The 22,909-nt window shown below is 31.1% G+C and overlaps 2 protein-coding genes across 3 annotated transcripts; one reads left to right on the top strand and one right to left on the bottom strand.

Annotated features, from left to right (window-relative positions):
• Nucleotides 1-4,595: 4,595 nt before the first annotated feature.
• LOC123218671 (putative leucine-rich repeat receptor-like serine/threonine-protein kinase At2g24130) lies at nucleotides 4,596-7,912 on the bottom strand. Of its 2 annotated transcripts, XM_044640202.1 has the most exons (3): nucleotides 6,143-7,912; nucleotides 5,246-5,908; nucleotides 4,596-5,143 (listed from the first exon to the last, which is right to left on the bottom strand). In XM_044640202.1, the coding sequence occupies exons 1-3, from the start codon at nucleotides 7,809-7,811 to the stop codon at nucleotides 4,731-4,733; spliced, it is 2,745 nt and encodes a 914-aa protein (XP_044496137.1). In that variant the 5' UTR covers nucleotides 7,812-7,912; the 3' UTR covers nucleotides 4,596-4,730. The 2 variants fall into 2 exon arrangements, with proteins under 2 accessions (XP_044496137.1, XP_044496136.1); XM_044640201.1 differs by having other exon boundaries at nucleotides 5,246-7,912.
• Nucleotides 7,913-17,479: 9,567 nt separating this feature from the next.
• LOC123219589 lies at nucleotides 17,480-18,316 on the top strand. Its single transcript, XM_044641593.1, has 2 exons — nucleotides 17,480-17,575; nucleotides 17,770-18,316. The coding sequence occupies exons 1-2, from the start codon at nucleotides 17,485-17,487 to the stop codon at nucleotides 18,135-18,137; spliced, it is 459 nt and encodes a 152-aa protein (XP_044497528.1). The 5' UTR covers nucleotides 17,480-17,484; the 3' UTR covers nucleotides 18,138-18,316.
• The last annotated feature ends 4,593 nt before the right edge of the window (nucleotides 18,317-22,909 follow it).

Raw genomic sequence — 22,909 nt, 5'->3', positions numbered from 1 at the left:
GCATGGCCTGCTGCTCAAATAAAATGCTCCACTTTCACCACATAAGTTTTGAAAGTAGTTAGTAATTTTGAAGTCGTGAAGAGTTAAAGCTAGTCATCTCTCTTCCATCTTCGTCAATGGTGAAACACCATCACCAATCACGCACAGTTTCGTCAATGGTCATTCAAGACACAATGACCTGTCACCAACAAGTCTTTATCAACAAAAAGAAACAAGTACAAAACTCATGGTCGGTCATGCGGTTTCAATTAGTTGCGGCAGCCCATTTTGCTGGTCTACCCCACCCACCACCTCCAATTGACCATGATTACCAAGTTCAGGATTTACTTTTTCACATATGGTTGTAATTTGTGTTTAGATTTGTTTGTCGATGGGTGGTGGAGAGATATTGTAGAGGCTCTTACATGATTATATGAGTAGTGTTTAAAAGAGTATGGAAGAGATCAAGACAGATTGTACGTTTTTTTCCACAGGCGATTTCAGAGGTGGTGGAAAAAATGTAGTGCAATAATTTATTGATTAAACTTTTGAAAACTTCTACATTTTCCACATTACGACATTGTTACTATTAAATTATATCATAATAAATTTACCAAAATTCTATTCCAATTGGTGATTAGGGTGGGCTCTGATGATGATTACAGTTGCCTCAGCAAGTAATCAACTTCTTCAATTGCCTAATATTAATTCGCCTTTGAGTTACCACTCCTTGTTCACATAGCTTTTACATCTAATTATTTTTTTTTTTTCAGCTGGTATATTTATACTGAAAATAAGGTTTTCTTGGAAAAATACTGCCTCTCTTATTTTTGTTTCACAATGATCTCTGTTATTATTTGATATTTATGTTTTTTTTTTTTTTACAAGAAATAATAAAAATATATGTATAAATTATAATATGAAAACTTACTAAGAATTTCCACAGAATGTGAAAAATCTGTAACTTTTTTTAGTCTGCTTCAGTGGCAGTGGTGGTGGTCCGGTGGAAAATATAACGGTGTAAAAAAGGTGGTTATTTAAATATTTCAAGGTGATAAAAAATAAAATAAAATTTTGATCATGAACTCAAAGATATGATATTATTTCTATATATTAATACTCAACTTGTGCCTATGTATATGCTAATGATTAAAGGAAGAAAATGTGAAACTGAATGAGAAATAATATAGGTGATGAATGGCTCCTACTTGATAAGCACAAAGTTGCAAAATAATAATAATAATAATAATAAATTAAGTATTGTATGGCTCAACAAAATTTCCATAATTTTTGGAATTTTGTTAGGTTATTGTCACATTCCCACCTGTTCAGCATATGAGAGTCTAGGTTTCTGCATGGTAATTATACTTAGGTGATAATAGAAATATTATATTTACAAATAAATTATTAATTTATTTGTGAAGTAATGGCTCATTTTGAAGTGAGATCAGTCGAGCAAATCTATGCCACGCACAAATGCACGTCGACTTTGTCATTGTTTGGGAGAACGAGGAGCGTCGATGATTGAGGTTAGCAGGGTTCAATCACTAGAGGAGTGACAAAAGAGAAAATACAAACCTTAAAAGAGAAATAATTATTTTTTAAATTTTAGATGAAGAAAAATTATTAAATTTTAAACTTATGAAAGAAAATGTGATGAATTTATTGTTTTTTCAAATATTTTTGTTTAATAACAATTTTACTTCAGATAGTAACAACAAAATTCAATAGACAAGTGGGTATTTAAATTTTCAAAAATTAACAAATATGAATTTAGGTTTGTACTAAACATTACGTGCGAATAAGTCTTTTACCCTAATAAAAATATTATATGTATAAATAAATTATAAACTTATTTATATAAGTTAAAATACTATCATCTTATGAATTATTTTGAAGTGAGAAAATAAGTAAATAAATCACATAAATCAATCACAAATTGTCACTTCATTTTATACAAATAACTTTATACAATTTATTTATATACATAATTTTATATATCCAGAAACATCATAATGCTTCAGTGTAATATACAGCCAGGAGGCAAAGTTTCATGTTCTTTTATGAACCTTTACAAATAGGAAGCCCATATCTGTTATGTAATAAACTTTACGAGAATCTCCATGCCATGATGATGCATGGTTCATATCTTATGTGACACACGTTAATTAAGATTAACACTTGAAGTTGAAAAGATGATAAGTTTGTTATGTTTCATATATAATAATTGTTAAAAAAAATAAAGGCTAAAAAACCTTCAAAAAAACAAAATCCCTTATGTCATTATACAAAATATATTTTGATAAAATGTTTTTAGTTTTTTTTTTTTAATGAGAAAGGAATTTTTACATTAAGATATATAAGATTACAAATCACATTAAATGATAAGTCTGTAATTGCTTCAAAAAATTTTCTTTGATTTAAATTATGTATATTTTAATATTCTATATCGTCACAATAATTTTTTTTTTTTTTTAAAAAGAAACTTTCATTCCAAAAACTACAAAACAAATGTGAGCGATGGCTATTCCGAGCCCAACTGAGAATGTCTTTTGTTTTCAGACTAAGGGCAAGAGCCTTTATGGGGTTTCACATAATTGTCTCTAAGCCCGTTAGCCCAAACAAAAATATAATATTTAAAATACAGTTAAAAAAATTCAGGTTAAATTTTATATTAATTAGAAATTAAAAATAAACATATGAAATAGAGTATGTGACAACATTCTAAAAGCGAATTCATATATATATATTTTTTGATAACGAGAAATCTTATTCGAATTAGATTGTCACTTTTATAAAACCGATCCAACCACACTCGATAGAACAAATCTTGGATTTAATGATTAACCCGAGTTTGATCTTGATATATTCCGAGAGAAAATTTAAATCTATGTTTTCTTATACATGAAAATTCTGTTTTTACTACTCAAACTATCATTTGAGAGTGAATCATATACTTTGGATATGACATTGTTCATAGTTTTTAATGTGATCTCCTCTTTTAATATGAAATTATTCTAATCATTATTTTTTTTATAAGACATTATTTTGATATGGTATTATTTTTATTTATTAGATATTGATATTTAATAATATTTTTCCAGTTTATCATATATTGATCATATCTGAATATATGATATATTTTGTGCCTTTATATGTTTGATTTTATCCGTATTTACGCTGATCTGATTCAATTATAAAGGAGGACAATTGCGTTTTTTCGAAGTTAAGGAAAGTGAGTATCATCAACCTTGCCTCTTGCCTATTTGAGCTAACTTCTCACCTTACTTGACTTGTATTTATGTTTAGTGGATTTAAAATGACTAAAGTAGATCTTATGAATATAAGTTATGTTTATAGTTGAATGATGTAAAAATATTTTATTTTTTTTTAACTTTTCGTTATTTATTTATTTCTATTGTACGTTTAATATTTTGTACGAAATAAAATTTTTAATTCAAACCTGATTTAGTTATACGGGTATTATACTCATATTCTATGTATGACCAATTTGTATCAGATTCATATATACAAGTTACTATACTAATAAATTAGATGAGACAGTAAAAAATCACTTCCCTTGCTTTTAGTTCTCCCATAACAGAGTTAATTTCGTCAAGTTCTTATGAAATTAAACCTAAATGCAAAACATGAGTGACTTTCTTGTGTGTTAGAACAATTTCCTATAAACATTAAAATTTTTCTCATAGGTCTAACTGAAACCTTCTGTTGAAAATTCAGAAGGTACAAGCAATTTGTCTTTATGTTACAAATTACAAAGAGTGCTTCATTTTGCAAATTCTCCTGTGCCATCTTCTTCTCATTTTACCCTTCTTTGTCATCTTGTAGTAGACAGCATCAAGATATCTATTTAATATAACAATGTCAAACCTTACTGTTCATGCAAAAAATCTGGGTCATCATTTTATGTTTGAATGGCAAATTTGTTTCCAATTTGAGATTGTGTCATGTTGGACACCACTAGCAACAGAGAATGTTGACAAAACTAGACGATGCCAATCGATCTTAAAAACTTTTCAGCCGATATTTCGTTTTGTTATCTTCAAGAACATTCTTGTGATCGTCATCAACTCTCTTGAAAATGGGATCTCTGAGTGTGGCTACTAGCACAACATAACAAATATCTGATCTTGAATGATGACACTGAAATTTTCCCATTATGATTGGAAAGTCAATTGAATTGGAGCTTGTGTCGTTTATCACAGTTTGTCGTTTTGTTTATTTAATAAATTTTCTCATGCTGTCAAGGTTGAGAGAAAATAGAAATTACAGAATAATTAGCTTTCCATTTGCAGCATTTAACCGCAAATTGTATACTCAATATGAAAATGGCAGTCATTGTCATGGCACACCTTCACCCACTTATAAAAGATGAACTTGGCTCTTGTGTTGAACAATGAATGATTCCCACAATCATTCCAGCCTCAGTGGAAGATGCACTTGAAACATATGAATATTTTATTTTCAAGAGACAATAGATAGTATTTCATTGAAGCCCCTTGACTTGCTTAATCCTCTCTGGTTAGTTTGTACTATGATCTTTTTAGATGTGTAATTGAAATGTTATGGACCTTAGGCTGTGGCAGAGTGCAGAATTTTCTTTGTTGTTTTGAGCTTGCTGCTTATTCTGAATGTCCAGAGTAACATCATCAAATTTTACAATATGAATGCCAAAGTAGTTTAGATAACCAGTGGAAACATAATGTACATAGAAGATATATCTTGAGCCGTTAGTCATCGTCTAGAGTGGAGGAAGAGATGCCGAGAGAAGAGGCAAATGTAGCAGTGGTGTCACCGCTAAGGTATCTCTTGAGGCGATCCAAGTCATCAGCAGCATCAAGCATTGTAGGTCTAGTGGATGGAGACTCTTGTGTGCAAAGAATTCCCAATTCAATTAATTCTCCTATTGCAATATCCCACATTCTTTTCACTTCAGCGGACTGATCCCTTGAAGCTCTCACCAATGAAGAGTCAATAATTTTTTCCACCCTTCTGTGGTAATGACTTTTGACCCATCTGTGCAGGCTTAATCCACCAACAAACATTTCATCCGTTGGTCTTTTTCTAGTCACCATTTCAAGGACTAAAACTCCAAAACTGTAAACATCTCCTTTTGTTGATGTATTCAATCCAAAGCCATATTCTGAACAGATAAAATACAAACAGATGATTTTACTAACTTTTCCTGGAAGAATCAAATTACAAAATTAAGAAATTATGATGACTACAGAAAATGTGATGGTACCTGGTGCTATGTATCCAATGGAACCACATAACGTATTAGCTGTAGAGTTTCCCATGTTCTCAAACATTGCAGCATTTCCTACACCAGCTGTCATAACCAGCCTTGCAATTCCGAAATCAGAAACCAGAGCTGTCAGTTCATCGTTGAGAAGAACGTTGCTGGGCTTTAAATCACAATGTATGACTCTAACAGGAGAATGATGATGTAAATAGGCCATTCCTTCAGCTATGTCACTGCAAATGTTTACCCTCTGAATCAGAGTCAAATCTGAGGAGCCTGAACCCAAACCTGATCCAGTATGTGGATACAAACGGCTATCCAAGCTCCCATTAGCCATATATGGAAGAACAAGCGCCTTAAAATCGGGCAGACTACAAGCTGTTATGATTCTTATCAGATTTCGGTGGCGAGTCCTCTTTAAAACTTGACATTCTCTGTTGAAACTCTTGGTTGAATTTCCAGATTGTAAATGTAAGACCTTAACAGCTATTGTTGTTCCATCCGGAAGAGCTCCCTTATAAACGCGCCCATAGCTACCTGTCCCAACTAGACTTTGCTCATCAAATCCTCCAGTGGCCTCTGAGAGTTCTCTGTATGTAATTCTTGGGAAGTTAGGAATCAAGTCTGGTGTTGTTTGTTTTCTTCTCCTTTCTGATTTTACAGCTGCAGAGGAAATCATTACTTTAATGCGCCTGTAACCAATGAAACAACATATTGTTGACAAGAATGAAGATATGCATATGACTATGATGAAAATGATCAGGAACATCCGCGAACGAAACCAATGCTGCTTTTGAGAGCAAACGGGCATGCCCGAAACCACCCCACAAAGATGCTGGTTGCCTAAGAATGACATATTTGTTACTGATTGAAAGATGCCTCCAGAGGGAATCATACCTTCAAACTCATTATAAGAAAGATTGATGAAGGTAAGGGAGTGAACCTTGCTGAGGCTTAAAGGGATCCTACCAGATAAATGGTTTTGCGAAAGATCAATTGATTCAAGGCCCCTGAAATCACCTAGAGTATCTGGAAGGTGCCCCTCAAGAGAATTTTGGGACAAATTTATCAGCCTCAGAGCAATGCAGCTTGATATCTGAGGGAAGATAGTGCCGGTGAGATTGTTTGAAGAAAGGTCTATTTCTTGAACATTTTCCAGCTTACTGAGCTCAATAGGCAGTTGCCCTTCAAGTTGATTATGTGAGAGGTTAAAAAAAATTCTGATTTCTCTTATACCTGATATTTCCGGAGGAATTCTCCCAGTCAATTTGTTGTAAGACAAGTCTAGCTTGTAGAGGTCTGTGCACTGTCCTAATGTTTTCGTTATCGATCCTGAAAGGAGGTTGTTGTTGAGAAACAGATAGTTCACTTGGACTAAATTTCCGAGACTTGCAGGAATTTCTCCAGAGAAATTATTGAAAGATAGATCAAGCAGACCCAAGTGAGGCAGGTAGCCTAAGGCAGCAGGAATTTTTCCGGAGAACAAGTTGAACGATAAGAAAAGCTGATCCAATTTCGTCAACCGACTAATCTCTGCTGGTATGCTTCCGTTTAGTCGATTTGATGTCAAATTCAGAGTTATCAGGTAGGCATTATTCCCTATAGCCGGAGGAATTGACCCTGTGATCCTGTTTTCCTGCAGTAACATATATGTTAAATTAAGTCTGCCAATAGAGCTAGGCAATGTTCCTCCAAGTCCCATGCCCGCCAATTCAAGCTCAATTAACTTGCTGCAATTGCCCAGGGCGGCGAAGAAGGGGCCGAGATTGGTGTTGTTATCATGACTACTCATATTGTTGTAAGATAGATGAAGATTTTTAAGTCTAACCAATTTGGCAAAAATTTCTGAAGGCAAAACACCAGAAAGATAATTATACTCCACATCCAAACTAGCAATGGAAGTATTGATTAAAGATTCAGGAAGCTGTCCTGTGAACTGGTTGTTGTATAAATTCAGGTTCCAAAGATTTGGACAGTTTCCGATTTCTCCAGGAATCTGTCCTCTGAAGGAGTTGTGAGATAAGTCTACATTCTTTAGAGTGGTACAGTTTGCAAAGAAGGAAGGTGGAAGTGCACCAGTTAACTTGTTATCACTAATCATTATTAAAGTGAGTTTAGAAAAAAGGGCAAAGGACTCTGGGATTGAGCCCTGTAAATTGTTCCCATCAAGCAGGAGATAATGCAGGTTTCTGAGGTTGGAGAATTCAGATGGGATGATACCGAAAAAGTAGTTATCAAAAAGTAGGAGCTTTCGAAGGCCTGTGAGGTTCGAGAGAAAGGGCGAGAGAGGTCCAACTAGTCCACAATCTTCCAGGTCAAGTAGTACTACGCGGTGCTTGTGTTTGTCGCAAAAGACGCCGGTGAAGTTGCAGACATCACCAGACTCATCCCAGTTATCCAGAGTTGAATTAGGATCGGATCTTATGACACTTTTGAAAGTCATTAGAGCTGCCCTGTCCGTGGACAACGAATGGCGAAAATATTTATGATGGCCTGAACTTGCATACCCGGACGTGAAAACCAAATGTTGGAGAAAATGAAACAGAATTATTCTGATGAACACCATGTTCTGATAACCTGCAAAAGCCTAATGATGGAATTTATTCGAAAAACTACTTAGTTCCTCTGCTTTCATGATAAATGCCAGTGATAGAAATTCTGAAAAAGGAAGAGAGTAAGAGGGTGGAAAGATGAATTGTTCAATGTGGGCAATGTAATCAAAGGTGGGAAAAAATCCATGGAGAAGAAAAATTCAATGCAGGGAATGATTTGTCATATGGGAATAAGATATAATTTTGAGCTTTAATTTCTTCCATGATAGGGATGTAACAAGGATGAGTAGATATTCAACTCAACTTAAAGTAATGCTGTGGCAGAGGCTGATAGAACTTCTATTTTTTTCAGTAGGGCATGCGCCAACTTAATTAATTACGTGACTTTTATCTCATTCAAACATTTTATCATATAGAAATTGAAATATTCTTTTATTGTCCGCATGATTAAACCTAACAAAAACAAACAAATTGTTTGCAAGTGTTTACGAGCATCTACTCTAAAAAAGCGCATGGGTTTCAAGTTTTTAAACGTGTACTCATTTGATTGGATATAAATTTTGGCTTGAATAAAAAAATATAATTGAATTTAATGAATGAGTGAAGAAAATAGTAAAGCCTTGTTTGACATTGATTAGGTAATTGAAACCCTTGAGGGGTTCAAGTTGACATGTTGATATTATTATTATTATTATTATGGTATGGACTTGCGTATGAGGAATTGTCGTTGACATTTGAAGCAATATTGATAATGTTGTATCGTTGTTATCCAATTAAAATGTGAATAGCCAATTAGGCCCTGCTCTGTGCATGGGGAGAATATTAATGAATTTGTAATTTTCTTTTTATTTTTTTTTTTTCATTTTAGTTTTCCTTACATAATAATAACCGGGAAAATGACTTTTTTTTGCCATAAAAGTCAATTTTTTAAGAAACAAATATTTGGAATTGAGAAAGGACAAAGCTAAATATAGAAAATTAAAAAATTGATCCCGAAAGTTAGTTTGAGTCTTTTAAGAGAATTGACCTCCTCATTGGATTAATTAATTTAAAATCAAATAATGAGACTTTATAATAAAATGAAATTCTGAATTATCTAATGTAAAAATTGTGAGTCGAGTAAAAAATGAAGGAAAAATTCTGAATTATTGTTTTTACATAATTCATCTTTAGAATAAGAAAAAAAAAGAAATATTATGCGTACAAATAATAACGTATATTTGTATAATTAAAAATTAAAAATAAATAACTTTCAATCATATAATAACACATCATTATTTTTATATAAAGTTATACATAAAAGTTATGTATATAATTTTATTGTATCAAATCACTATGTGATTCCGTTTTACTTTATTTCTAATTTTAAGCTATTCAATCACATAGTGACATATTATTGTTTGTATACAAAATTATGCATATTGTTTGTATACATAATATTAATTTTATTACTAATTAAGATTTATATATTACTGATATACATTAAGAAAAAGTGTTATATATACAATTTTTATGTATAATTTTGCGCGTAAACAATATAGCATTATATTATTAAATAATTAATAATTAAAAATAAAATAATATTCAATTATATAAAAATATATTATTGTTTGTATATAAAATTATATATAAAAATTAAATATATTATTATTTATATATAAAATTGAGCAATATTATGTGTACCCATTTTGGGTACACAAATATATACACACTCATATGTATCATCATATGATTGGTTATTATTTTATTCTTAATTCAAACTCATCCAATCACATAATAACATATATAAATGTGTATATATTTGTGTACCCAAAGTGGGTACACATAGTTTTATTGTATAAAATTATATGTATAATTTTATTATTAATAATAACTTTACGTGCATTTTTAGTCTAACACGGAACCTAAACTTTCTTCATTAATTCCCCACTAGTTTTCTTTTCTGTGTATCATTTTCCTTGTGTGAAAAACACACTTCTCATAGTCATGTAAACATCACTTTGAGATTCTTGCTACATTAGCCTATCTTCAATCATTGTTGTGGTTGACACTTCAATTTTTCTTTATGTTTTTTGTCACAAATGGATGTGAAAAAAAAAAAAAAGGATCACAGGAACTAAAAGATAAGTGCTAGAGCACATTATACATCTACAGGCTTTTCAAATAATTATAAAGCCATCAAATATCTCATCTCCTACTGTCACAAAAAGTTCTTTGTTGAATTACCACACAATTATAAACTTAATTCACATAATTTTCGAGTATAAACAATACTCTTTATATATATATATATATATATATATATATATATATATATATATATATATATATATATATATATATATTTATATATTTATATATATAATTAAATATATAATTAATATATTATCATGTGATTATATATTTTTTAATTTTTAATTTAAAATCATTCAATCGTATGATAATATATCAACTTTTTTTTTTTTAAATATGCATTTTTTTAAAAAAATTTCAATTATTCAAGCCCAGCACAATCTAATAGCGATCCAATATTAATTTAAGCCCAACCCAATCCAAGCGCAATATGCTATTTTATGTATAGTCAAACAACGCCCGAATATTAAGCAATAGTATGCATTCAAACGCTAAAATACTCGACGGAAATATTTCCCGATGGAAATATTCAATATCAAAACTCAGAGTTTCTGATAGAATGCATAATCATTCGAGAGAGAATCCATTACTGTCGAAGATCCAAAGTGTGTCAAAAAAGATTTTCTGGTTGTTGAAGAAGAGATATGATGTAATAGAATGACAACTAATGTGTTTTGTTACCATAAAAACAATACTCGGCCGCTTTATCATCGGAAAAATATAGCCTCGTTTGTTTTATCAATGAAAGTTGAGCATTGGTGAGAAAGGACTCATGAAGACACTTGTTGATGGCAAAAAAAGAGAGAGAGAGAGAGAGAGTAATCAGGAAAGTGTAACTGATAATCAAAAAAAGGAAACAACGTCAAAAGAAGAGAATCGATGAGAAGGAGCTCACGAAGACACTCATTGATGACCAGAAAGATGAGAGAGCACTGTCAAAAAAGACTAACTGACCAGAAATAGAACTCTTCTTTGTGTGAGGTGAAGTTGAAAGTCCTCAAAGGTAAGGGATGCAGCTGCAAATAGAAAAATATTGAACCCCAGTTCCAGGGATGAAAGAGGTTGTTTTTAACTGATGGGAAGCAAAAAGATATTTTAAGCTCTGCTACCATACAAAGAGTTGAATGAAATAATATTTGTATATATTGTGCATTGATATAAAGCTGAATTTATACGTGAGTCTTATACACAAAAGGAAAATTAATGATAGAAAGATAATACCATATATTAGGAAAAATTATATTCCAAACAAAATTTAACAGTTTCTATAGGCTTATTTAGTCTAGTGTTTGGGGTAGATGAGCAATTCTCATTGGTGATTTCATATTATGCAATATATCTTGGTTTATAAATTGAATTTTGAAAGTTCATTGCAGTACATTCAAATGCATTTTTGGGATATTGATTGAAAAGATCACAATTTTTGTGAGAGTGGGTGTTAGAATGGAGGTCGTTACCAGAAGGATTTTAGCAATCAAGGGCTTTTGGTGGTCTATCTGGAGTTTGGATGTCATTTAATTATGGATTCCGGTTAGCTACATGTCTCTTTTTCAGTATGATAGATTTTTGTTCTGGGATTACTTACATTCAAAATCTCTGTTTGACATGTTCAGCCTCTTGTTCATCAGTTTGTTCGTATGATTGTATATCTCAGCACAGCACCTTCTTATTTTGCAGTATTATGAAAAAACTTATTGGAGTTAGTGGATGGTCATCTCTAACAGGTTAAAGCTTAAAAGTAAAAAAAAATGAAATGATAGGGATTGGTTGATGGTCATTAATATCTGCTATCGATTTCTCAATTTTTATCTTAATTCCAACTTTATCAATATAGGTGCGGTTCATTCTACTGTTGCTTCTTCTGCTACCTCGACAAATAAAGGTTTAGTGAATTTGGATCCCTCAATCTTCTTGGTTTTATCAATTTCTCATTGAGTCTTATTCTTTTCTTATTGATTGGTAAGCATTTGAACATTGAAAAGTTTAGAGAAAAACTACACTCTCTTGTTTTGAAAATCCTATTGATGGTTGCTTAGTGAACCAGTCTTAGATCTTCCTTTGCTTGTGTCTTGTTTGGGGAACCCTTTTTTTATTCATGGGGCTATTGGAAACTTAATTGTGAATTGCATTTTGATTAGTTTTTTATTTCCTTAGCGAGAACTCGTTTTTACTGCCAACCAAGTTTGACTGGCGTGCTTGACATTTTTGCGTTTTGTGAATTCCTAAAATATGTATACAAAAGATTCCGCAATGATTTCAAACTTTTATCCCTCTAGCCTCTGAAGATATCAAGATAATTCTAAGGCCAAACGACTTATTCCCTCCCAAGGTACGGTGATTTTCCAAATTTTTTTCTGTTAACTTTAAAAATCTCATTTACTCACCTATAAATAATTAAAATTAACTGAATCTATTAGTTATATCATTTTTTCTTCCTAAACTCTAAAAACTAATAATTTTTTCCTAATTCAAATTGTAAAAAATAACATTTTTCCCCTAAGATTTTTAAACTTTCAGATTAAATTTTTCGACAATGACAAACGATCTCTAGGTGACATCTCTTTCTCTCTGGCATCTCCTCTTCCTTAGTATCATTGTTGAAGAAGACAACGTCTTCGTCTCGATGATGATGCTGAGGAAGAGGAGACATCGCATGACCGAAAAGAGGAGACATCAGAGAGGAAGAGACGTCACTTAGAGATTGTTTATCATCGCAAAAAAATTTAATCTGAAAGTTTGAAAACCCTAGGAGAGAAATGTTATTTTTGAAAACTTAGATTGGAGAAAATTGTTAGTTTTTAGGGTTTAGAAGGGAAAAAAATCAAATTTAAGTTTATTTTTAATATTACAGATAAAATAACGATTTTATCTTTAAAACCGTTAAGTTTAACCGTTTATAGATGAATAAACAAGATTTTTAAAATTAATATGAATAAATTTAAAAAATTAACATACTTTAAGTCAGAAATAGTCTTTGCGCCCCCTTATGACGTGTAGTAGATTGATCAATTATGACATGAATAGACTATTCAACAATCACATTGATTCTTGTTGGTGTATTAGCAGCTGGAGCATGTGATTTTGTCACTTTTGTTGTATCTGTAAATGCATCAGACATTTGATTGGCAATAATTTGTAAACATATTATCCTCCGTACTTCAGTTTCACTTTGGAATGTGCAAGGATCTAAATGAGACATGGTAGGTACATACCAAGTAAGTTCATGTCTAACTTCAGAAGACATTTTCTTTTCTCTTAAAGATGGAAAAATTGTCTCATTAAAGTGACAATCTGTAAATTCTATAATAAAAAGATCACCTGTTAATGGTTCCAAGTATCTGATAATGGATGGTGAATTATATTCAACATATATTTCTAAACGATGTTAGAGTCACATTTTTGTGTGTTGAGAAGATGCAATAGAGACATATACAACACAACCAAATATTCTCAAATGAGATATATTAGGTTGGTAACCAAAGACCAATTATAGAAGAGAATATTAATGATAAGAAGAAGGTCACAGACGAATTAACGCTGCAACATGTAATATAGCATGTCCTCACATCGAAGTTAGTAATCGAGTTCTTAGTAATAAGTTACGTGTAATTACTTGAAGTCGTTTAATAAAAGATTCAGCTAATCTATTATGTGTGTGGACTTGCGGGACTGGATATTCAACATCAATGCCCATAGACATGCAATAATCATCAAATATTTTGGATGTAAATTCATCAATATTATCTAGTCATATTGACCTGATCGAATAATCTGTAAAATGTGTCTTTAATTTAATAATTTGTACTAACAATTTAGTAAATACAATATTTCATGTAAGAAATAAACAAACATGAGACCATCAAGCAGATGCATCAATTAAAACCATAAAATAACGAAATGATCCACTTGGTAGGTGAATGGGTCCACATATATCCCCTTGAATCCTTTGCAAGAATGATGAGGATTCAACTCTAATTTTGGAAGGAGATACTCTTATTACTAATTTGCCTTGAAAATAGGCGGTGCAAAATTTTTCATTGGACAATAAGATTTTATGATTCTCTAATGCATATCCATGTGAATTTTCAATAATCCTATGCATCATTGTAGATCCCAGGTGGCCTAAGCGATTATGTCAAAGCATAAATATTTTTGGATCAGAGAACTTCTGATTCAACATTGCATAGGTTTCAATTGTCTTTATAATTGTATAATACAATCCAGAGGATAAAGTAGACAATTTTTCTAGTATAAACCTTCTTTCGGACGCATTACTCATTATACAGATGGATTTTACACCATTTTCACTCATGGTTTCAATATGATAACCATTATTTCTTATATCTTTAAAACTAAGTAGATTTTTTCTAGATCTATTTGAATATAATGCATCATTGATGTTTAATTTAGTCCTATTTTTTAACAAAATTGTAGCTACATTGGTGATAAAGTTAAGAAAAATTTCTTTTCTTTTAATATTGTGTGGGTGACTGCACTATCGACCAAACACATGTTTCCATCATCAGCTCTTGAAGTTAACGTTTTAATTTTGGAGTTTATTTCCTTTCATTTTAAAATTTACATTAGTTATTACAAAATTTGGAAAGAAGAAATATATATAGTACTAATTACACACTATAATATGCATAATTTTGAAGAAATTCTGAAATATCAAAGTTAGCCAGATCAACAGGGTCTGGATCATTAACACAATTTGATTCGATCTTCTTGTCTACATTTTTTATAAATGTTTGGTATAAATCCACCAGATATTTTGGCGTACGACAAGTATGTTATGAATGACTTTTAGAACCACATTTATAACATTTACTTTTATGGTTTTGTGGTTTATTCTTTATCATTTTCCCTTTATCCTGTTTTTCTTCATCTCTGGTCTTTTGTTGGTGGAAAGATTTTCTATTATAACCACCTTTGGATCGAAACTCATTTCGTCCAAGACCTCGTCTATGCCCATGATGAGTACTACTAGTATTTGCGTTCACTTCAAGGAACAGTGTAATACCAATGGGGGGTGTCTGATGATTCCTTAATAATAATTCATTGTTTTACTCAGCCACCAATAAACAAGATATCATTTTGGAATATTTTTTAAAATTTTTTTCCCTGTATTACTAATGTAGGAGAATATTTGAGGGATGAAATTTGGAGAAAGTTTTTTCTAACATGTTTTTTTCAGTTATTTTTTCTCCTCATAGTCTCATTCGGGAGACAATTTTTAAAATGACAGAGTTATATTCACTTACAGATTTAAAATCTTGTAAGTGTAAATAAGTCAATTCATATTGAGTCATTGGTATTATTATTGATTTATGATGATTGAATATTTCTTTCAAATTTCTTCATAATTCTAGTGAGTCCATCATACCCACATATTTTGCTCGTAGCCTTTCGTGGATATGATGACGAAGGAAATGGTAGTTTTAGATTTATCCTATTGGGATGCGTTATTTCCTTCTTTTACTGTTTTTCCAAGGCTCATTGATTGTAAATGGAGAATAATGTCCAAGACCCATTCAGAGTAATTTTCTCCATCCAATCGAAGGGCAACATATTGAAGTTTTACAAGATTTGTCATTTTCACCAACTGCAGGTTCATGAAAGAAATAAAAATTAGTGATATGATGAGAAAAAATTATATGTGAATTTCAGGTTCGTATTTGTCATATATTCACAAAACTTCTGGTTTTATGATTAATGTTCATAATATTATAGTATGTAAAACTTACATAATATTTTAGACTTATATTTCATTATTTTCATCATTCATGCAATCTTCAGATTACAAGTAAGATATAGTTATAATAAATATTTCAGTGAAATTTAGGACTTCAAGTCTATATATATTTTCTTATGATTTTGTAATCTTCAGGTTATAAATCATATACCGTAATCATATTTAGGACTTCAGGTTCATATTTATAATTTTGTAACTTCAGGTTACAAATAATGTTCAGGACTTCAAGTCTAAATTTATGATATTTTGTAAACTTTAGGTTGTAAATAAAGTATAATTATAACTGAAAAAAATTAAATGAAAGCATAATAGAAAATAAAAAAATATAATAATTGAGAGATTATAATAATATATTTGAACATATCGTATTAATAATGTGTTATAAATTTACTCAAGTAACTATAGAAAAGAAAGAGATTGAGGAATAATAGAGAGAAAGATAATATTGTTTAGGTAAAGGAATTGAGATGAGAAGAGAGAAAGAGAGTTACAAATTCGAATGAAAGAAAATTGCGTTAAAAGTGAGAGATAAAAAGGGGGTGTTTATACATAAACTTTTCACCAACTCCTTGACATTACATCTCTTAGCTTTCTCACATGAAGGGTATTAAATATCTTTCTTCAATTTTCCACCACTCATTATCATGTTGCCTCCATTTCATAAATACATTCTCATTGCTTGACTTGACTAGGTGAAAAGTCACCTAGATATGTAACATTGTCCATGAGTTCACACTTGCGGATAGATTCGATACAGTCAGTTAAAAATTTTTAAAAATTAAAATTGAATAAACCAATTCATGACCTTAGATTCTATTTTTAATTAAGTAGGTTAGTCTAGCACGAAAGCTATTAAATAACAGGTTTTGGTCAAACTTGGCATGTGACCCGGTCAATCGCATTAAAGTTGACCTAGGATGACCCAACTCCATCCACTGACACTCTGAAAGTACAAATTAATTACACATATTTCACATATGCATTCAAAAGGCTTGTCAATTTGGGTGTGCATAGATTATGAATATCTTTTAGAGAAATATGACCTAACTAACCCAAGTAAATTGTGATACATGTTTAGCTTATTATCCAATTTTTCACACTATTTTTATTCACTTTAGTGTTTGTTAATACATTTAACAATAAAACAATTTATATAATTAAATCTTATTAATTTATTTATATAAATTAAAATAATAAAATATAATTTAATAGTATGATTATTCAATTTTTCTCTTACTTTAAAAGTATTCAATAAATTAATAAAATTTATTTATATATATAATATTTACTCCTACCACTTTGAGTGGACTCATTATTTCTTTTTGTTATGGTCATCTTGAAGTAAGAGAAAGGTGTGAATGTGATTTATTTTCCAAGCCTTTCCTTTTCGAATTTTATTCCCTAATATTGATGATTTTATTTATTTATTTCAATAAAATTATATATATATATATATATATATATATATTTTAAACAGATAAAATATATACACAAATAATATGTTATTATATTATTAAACAATTTTGAATCAAAATTAAATAACACTTAATCATATAATAACATATTATATATACACATATTTTATATACTAAAAATACGTACATATGATATTGCTCATACTTTAATTTTATAGATGCATATATAAACAAACAAAGGCTCCTTTGAAACACAAATATATATATATATATATATATGAAAATGACATATGAACAAAAACATGATTTCACGTCTGACGTTATGCCAAGCACTTTTTGGTCTATAAATTGTTTTTACTTTCCAGATTGCTTTGTGAATTATCGATGAAGAACATGACGACTTCAATGATGAGCACTCTACTTGCATTTGTTCTTATTTTCCTTGCCATTTCAGCTCAAGCAAGAACCTTATCAGGTAATTTATATGCTTGCATGGATCATGAGCAAACTTGTGTAATTAGTTAGGGATAGTTAAGTTAAGCCTTTAGTTTATTTGGTAGAATATTCAGATTTGTAATGCAACAACTTTATATTTTCAAAGTAATACTAAGGTATGCCTAGAAGTCACTGTTTGTACTTGTTTATCTAATTTTCTTTCTTTTTTCGTAGATTGGCAAAACAAAATCTCCATGATCACTGACAATGGAAGGCTTTCGCCACCACTGCCGCCGCCATCGCCAAACCCATCGCCCTCACCCGGTCACCTGACAACGGGTCACCAAAGGACCTTGCCATCGCCCTCATCCCTCCGATTCCAACCTTCATCGCCATATACTGGAGCTCCCTGTGTTGCAGGAAGTCCATGCAACGGGGTGATTATAACAATGGTAACTGATTGGAAAGAGGCCGACACCAAGATCCTTCCGACTTTGAAGCCATCTCCATCGGAGCATCAAGCGAATGTCAAGCAATTGTTACATAAAACATCTTCTCAGAATTATCGTGCAGATTCCTTGACTGAGAAATTCAGTATTTAGAGGTTTTAATTTGCCATAATCTGAGTACCTTTATTAGCGATTGTGAGAATAAGGTTGTTTATGCAGCCATTTGTTTACTAGTGTGGTTAGTAAAGTTTGATGTAGAATTTACAAAGAATATGATTCATATCCAATAATTTTGAAGATAAGTATTTGACTCTAAAAGATGTAGAATGCTATATGGAAATGTTATATCAGTTTACTTTTTCAACTGAGCAATGTTATATTTACATTTTTTTTTTACATAATTTAAGTATACAAATGATGTATTATTGTATGATTGAAAATTACTTTATCTTTAATTCAAAATTATATAATCACATAAAGACATATCATTTATATATTTAAATTATCTATTAAAAGTAGGTATATATAATTTTATTATGATTAACAATTCTTATCTTATTTGGGTCTCATTAATTGAAATCGGTACTTAAAACTTTATAATTGCCAATTAACGTGTTCTTTTAGCATCTTCTAAGTGACCCAATGTTAACAAGTATGATTACATAATAGAATTTGTATAATTAGTTTGCAACTCAAATTGGATGAAAAGCAAGAATCTATAAAGTACTCTATAATCTAAATAAACAATGCCACAAGAATATAATTTTGCTGGGTTATATTAAAAGGTAGATGTTAAATTTTGAAAAGATTTTACATATTATACATGCAATCAGACACCTCTTTGATCATACTTATTAGAACGACGATGAAAAGGCGATTGATCAATACACAAATTACATATAGTAGCGTTATCTATACACTGGTTTAGGGTCTAGTTAGTAAATACACGTATTATTCATATTTGTGAATTAAATATATTCAAAAAAAATTTTGAACTCAAAATGTATTAAATATGTATTTTATGTCCTTTCCGTATTAAATGCGAATTATACATCATATTTTACATTTATCGTAATTTTTAATTTTTAGCTAAACTTAAAGTATAAAATTATTCTTTTTATTTTTAATTATTTATGAAAATGTCACTATCATTTGAAAAAACTTAACAACATTTCTTTCTCAATTCTTAACTTTAATTTTACGTTTTTCTCTCATATGAACTATACTAAAAATTTTGATTATGTATTATGTTTTATTAGATTTAATAGTTAATTAAATATTTTACATTTAAATTGTTATATTAATTTTCAATAGAAGATTCGTGAAAAGTACTAAAATTATTATAATATTGTCATATTTTTATGAACGTATTATTGACTATGTGCTATATTAAACTCGTATATACATGTTTCATACTTTTTTGTATGAAAATTTTAAAGACATTTTTTTACAAACGTATTTTTATTATTTGCTGTACTATATCCATATAATTTACATATCTTTTTCTTTAATGTTTTTATATTTATTAACTAGGGCTGAGCATATAATGTTAATAAAAAACTTTCTATCCAATAAATGAACCAAAAAAAAAAAAAAGTCTTGATAGTTGCATTTGTTCCCTATGATTTTTTTAACATATAACTAACTACCTTGTCAAATTATAATAAAAAATATATAATAACATAATGATATATATAAGCTCTCCAATAGCAAGTCAAACCGGCTTAAAAATGTCATTGTATTAAACATTTTATAATTGGTGTGATTTCCGATATCTACACATATTTATATTAAATTTTCATAAGCTACATTTAAGTGTTCTCCATTATACATAATATTTCACCATGGCAAGTCTTAATATTATTGTTTGAACTTTCTTTTGATCTATAACATATAATTTTTCTAATCAAGCAACATATAAATTGGAATTACTTATAAGCAGTGAACTTACTTATTAACATGTTTTTAAATATCAATTGACCTAACACTCCCTCCACTGGGTCTACAGCCACCACCAACACCACCCTTTAATTTTTGGTATCGCGGCGTTGATGAAGAAGACAACAAGGAGAGCATTCACTTCACTATGTCCGTCGTTGCCACCACCAACAACAATAAGAAACCCTATCATCAAAACTTAAGAAGCTATTAACCTTCGGTCATGATGAAGAAGAAAACCAGCCATCTTTAGTTATAGTGAAAAGCAAACCCTATTCACGTATCGACAAACCCTCTTCATCTCACAAAATTACTTCCTCTAAATATTGTCTTCCGATTCTCTCCAATGTTCATACCTTTCATGATTAAAATTTACAAACAAACCTGGATGATGAGTGGGAAACCGTTGTTCTACCAAAACTCAGAGTTAAATTAATTTCTCTTCGGCCGTCTTGCCCACATTTAGGCCTAAAATGTGACGAAATTCGGACAACATTTAGCCCAGCTTGGGCCAATATGTACCTTACAACTTCATTTTGAATTCCCAGAAAACGCAAAAGTAGTAAAACTTCAACTACTAGAACTCCTTGTTCTTCTTCACCCTATTCGGTGTGTCCTCTGCAAACACTTTTAGTTCATCTGATCTGTGAAGCAGTCTTATGGGCCGGATTCTGGGCTGCCCATAACTTCTATTACATCAACTCGTCTCCGATGCTCATTAATTTTTGTTTCACATTGAAATTTAGACTATCGAGAGCCTATTTGTCATACTCTTTATAGCTATTCTAAGAACAGTAATGTTGTATACATAATTTTTGTATACAAAAAAAAATTACACTGATTAATAGACTGAATAAATCACTGAACTAGTAAAATATCATCAAAACGCAGCTTAAACAAGCAAAATTCATAGAAAGAAATAGAGAAAATTCTAGAAAGGGTGGTGAGAGGTTTCATTTTAAAGAACACTACGAAACTCTAAGTATTACAGGCATTATGTGTATTTTATATGTTTGTGGGACAATTACATAGAGACCCTCATGGTTGTCTTAAAGTACGACACTGTCTTTTTAGTTTGGGAAATTTTAAAAACTAGGCAAAATTAAAGGGGTCTAAGCGAAATTGCCCAAAAAATTCAGGTTTAAGCAAAAATGCCCATGTTTTGTGAAATGACGAAACTGCCCCCATATATAAACACAGTAAATTTTCACTGTACAATTCAAAGAAAATTCGAATTTTTTTCACATCCCACGGCAATCCCACGGCGAACGTCATTTCCGCCAATTTTCTTGCTTTCCGGCAACCGAAAATGGAAAATAATGTTATCACATCTCCCGTAATCTTGTTTGGATCAAGTTATTGCTCATATTATTGCGATTTGATTGAGAATTTTGGGTTTGAAATTTTAGGGTTTACGGTTTGAATAATGCTTAAAATGTTTCAATTTTTGGTTGTTTTTGTTGAATTGATTGAGGGGTTTTATGTTATACAATATGTAGATTTGATTTATGTGAAAATCGGAGGTCGAAACGACCAAAAATTGGCCGAAATTGGCTGCCGAATGGAACGGCAGTCTGCCATGGGAACGGAATTTCCCACAGCAGGACGAATTCTCCCACGGCGGTTGAATGAACAATGGGTTGTGGGGGGGGGGGGGGGGGGGTAAAATGGCTTTTTTAAACCATTGGGGTGTCGGGGAAATCCTTAGCCCACGTCGGGTTTTTTTAAAATTTCGCACGTTGTCGTGGGAAAAGCGAAATTACGAACCTGCCCCCTTTATATACAAAGCAAAATTTCCCACGGCAGCCCTGATTTCACTGTGCATTTCCACGAAAAATCGCAAAAGTTTCCTCCTCCCACGTCAATCCCACGACGAAGGTCATTTCCGTCGATTTTGGAGCTTCCCGGCAACCGAAAATGGCAAAGAAGGTTAGTATATCTCCCGTAATCTTGTTTGGATCAATTTATTGCTGATATAATTGAGATTTGATTGAGAATTTTAGGTTTGAAATTCTAGGGTTTACGCTTTGAATATTGCTTAAAATGTTTGGATTTTTGGTTGTTTTTGTTGAATTGATTGAGGGGTTTTATGTTATAAAATGTGTAGATTTGATTTATGCAAAAATCGGAGGTCAAAACGACCAAAAATTGGCCGAAATTGGTTGAAACGTGGATCGGCAGTCTGCCGTGGGAACGGAATTTCCCACAGCAGAACGAAATTTCCCACGGCAGCTGCGTTTTCCTACTTAGTTGGGGGGTAAATTGGGTTTTTTAAAATCTTGGAGAGCTGGATTAGATTCATTACAACAAAGGGGGTTTTATGGAAATTTTGGATATAACATTGGACCTTTTAATTAAAGAATTTTCATTTGGGGTTAAATTGAGATTTTTCTCATCCACGGTTTCTGATCGTGTAGTTTTCGAATTTTATATCCGTTTTTTCTGTTTTAGGTTTTTCTATATGTATTTTTCAAATTTCAAATTCGAGTTTTCAAATTTTGGTGTTTTTTGACACAACTTACGATGTAACGACGTCATTTCAGTTTCGTTTTTTCGAATTCGAATTTCAGTTCCGTTTTTTTGGATTTCACCATTTTAGGTTATATCGATTCGTATTTTCATGATATCCGAATGATTTTCCAAGTATCATCATTTTAAAGTATTTCAACGTATAGAATTCGAATTTCAGTTCCGTTTTTTCGGATTTCACCATTTTAGGTTATATCGATTCGCATTTTCACGATTTCCGAATAAATTTCTGAGTATTGTCACTTTGAGGTATTTCAACGTATCGAATTCGAATTGTAACTCCGTTTTTTCGAATTTCACCATTTCAGGATATATCGAATCTTATTTTCATGATCTCCGAACGATTTTTCAATTATCGTCACTTTAAGATATTTCAACGTTTAGAATTCGAATTTCAGTTCCGTTTTTTCGATATTCACCATTTTAGGATATATCGATTCGTATTTTCACGATTTTCG

The sequence above is a fragment of the Mangifera indica genome, chromosome 6 (assembly GCF_011075055.1).
Source record: "Mangifera indica cultivar Alphonso chromosome 6, CATAS_Mindica_2.1, whole genome shotgun sequence".
NCBI lineage: Eukaryota > Viridiplantae > Streptophyta > Magnoliopsida > Sapindales > Anacardiaceae > Mangifera > Mangifera indica.
Note: the sequence above shows the minus strand (reverse complement) of the source record. Positions and strands in the feature narration are given on the sequence as shown.

What these genes read in the sequence shown, in the direction of transcription:
- LOC123219589 (XM_044641593.1), top strand. Translation starts at nt 17,485, where the DNA reads ATGAAGAACATGACGACTTCAATGATGAGCACTCTACTTGCATTTGTT. An exon ending in TCAAGCAAGAACCTTATCAG is followed by an intron (nt 17,576 to 17,769) that starts GTAATTTATATG and finishes CTTTTTTCGTAG; the next exon opens with ATTGGCAAAACAAAATCTCC.
- LOC123218671 (XM_044640201.1), bottom strand. Translation starts at nt 7,811, where the DNA reads ATGGTGTTCATCAGAATAATTCTGTTTCATTTTCTCCAACATTTGGTT. An exon ending in CATTGGATACATAGCACCAG is followed by an intron (nt 5,144 to 5,245) that starts GTACCATCACAT and finishes TTATCTGTTCAG; the next exon opens with AATATGGCTTTGGATTGAAT.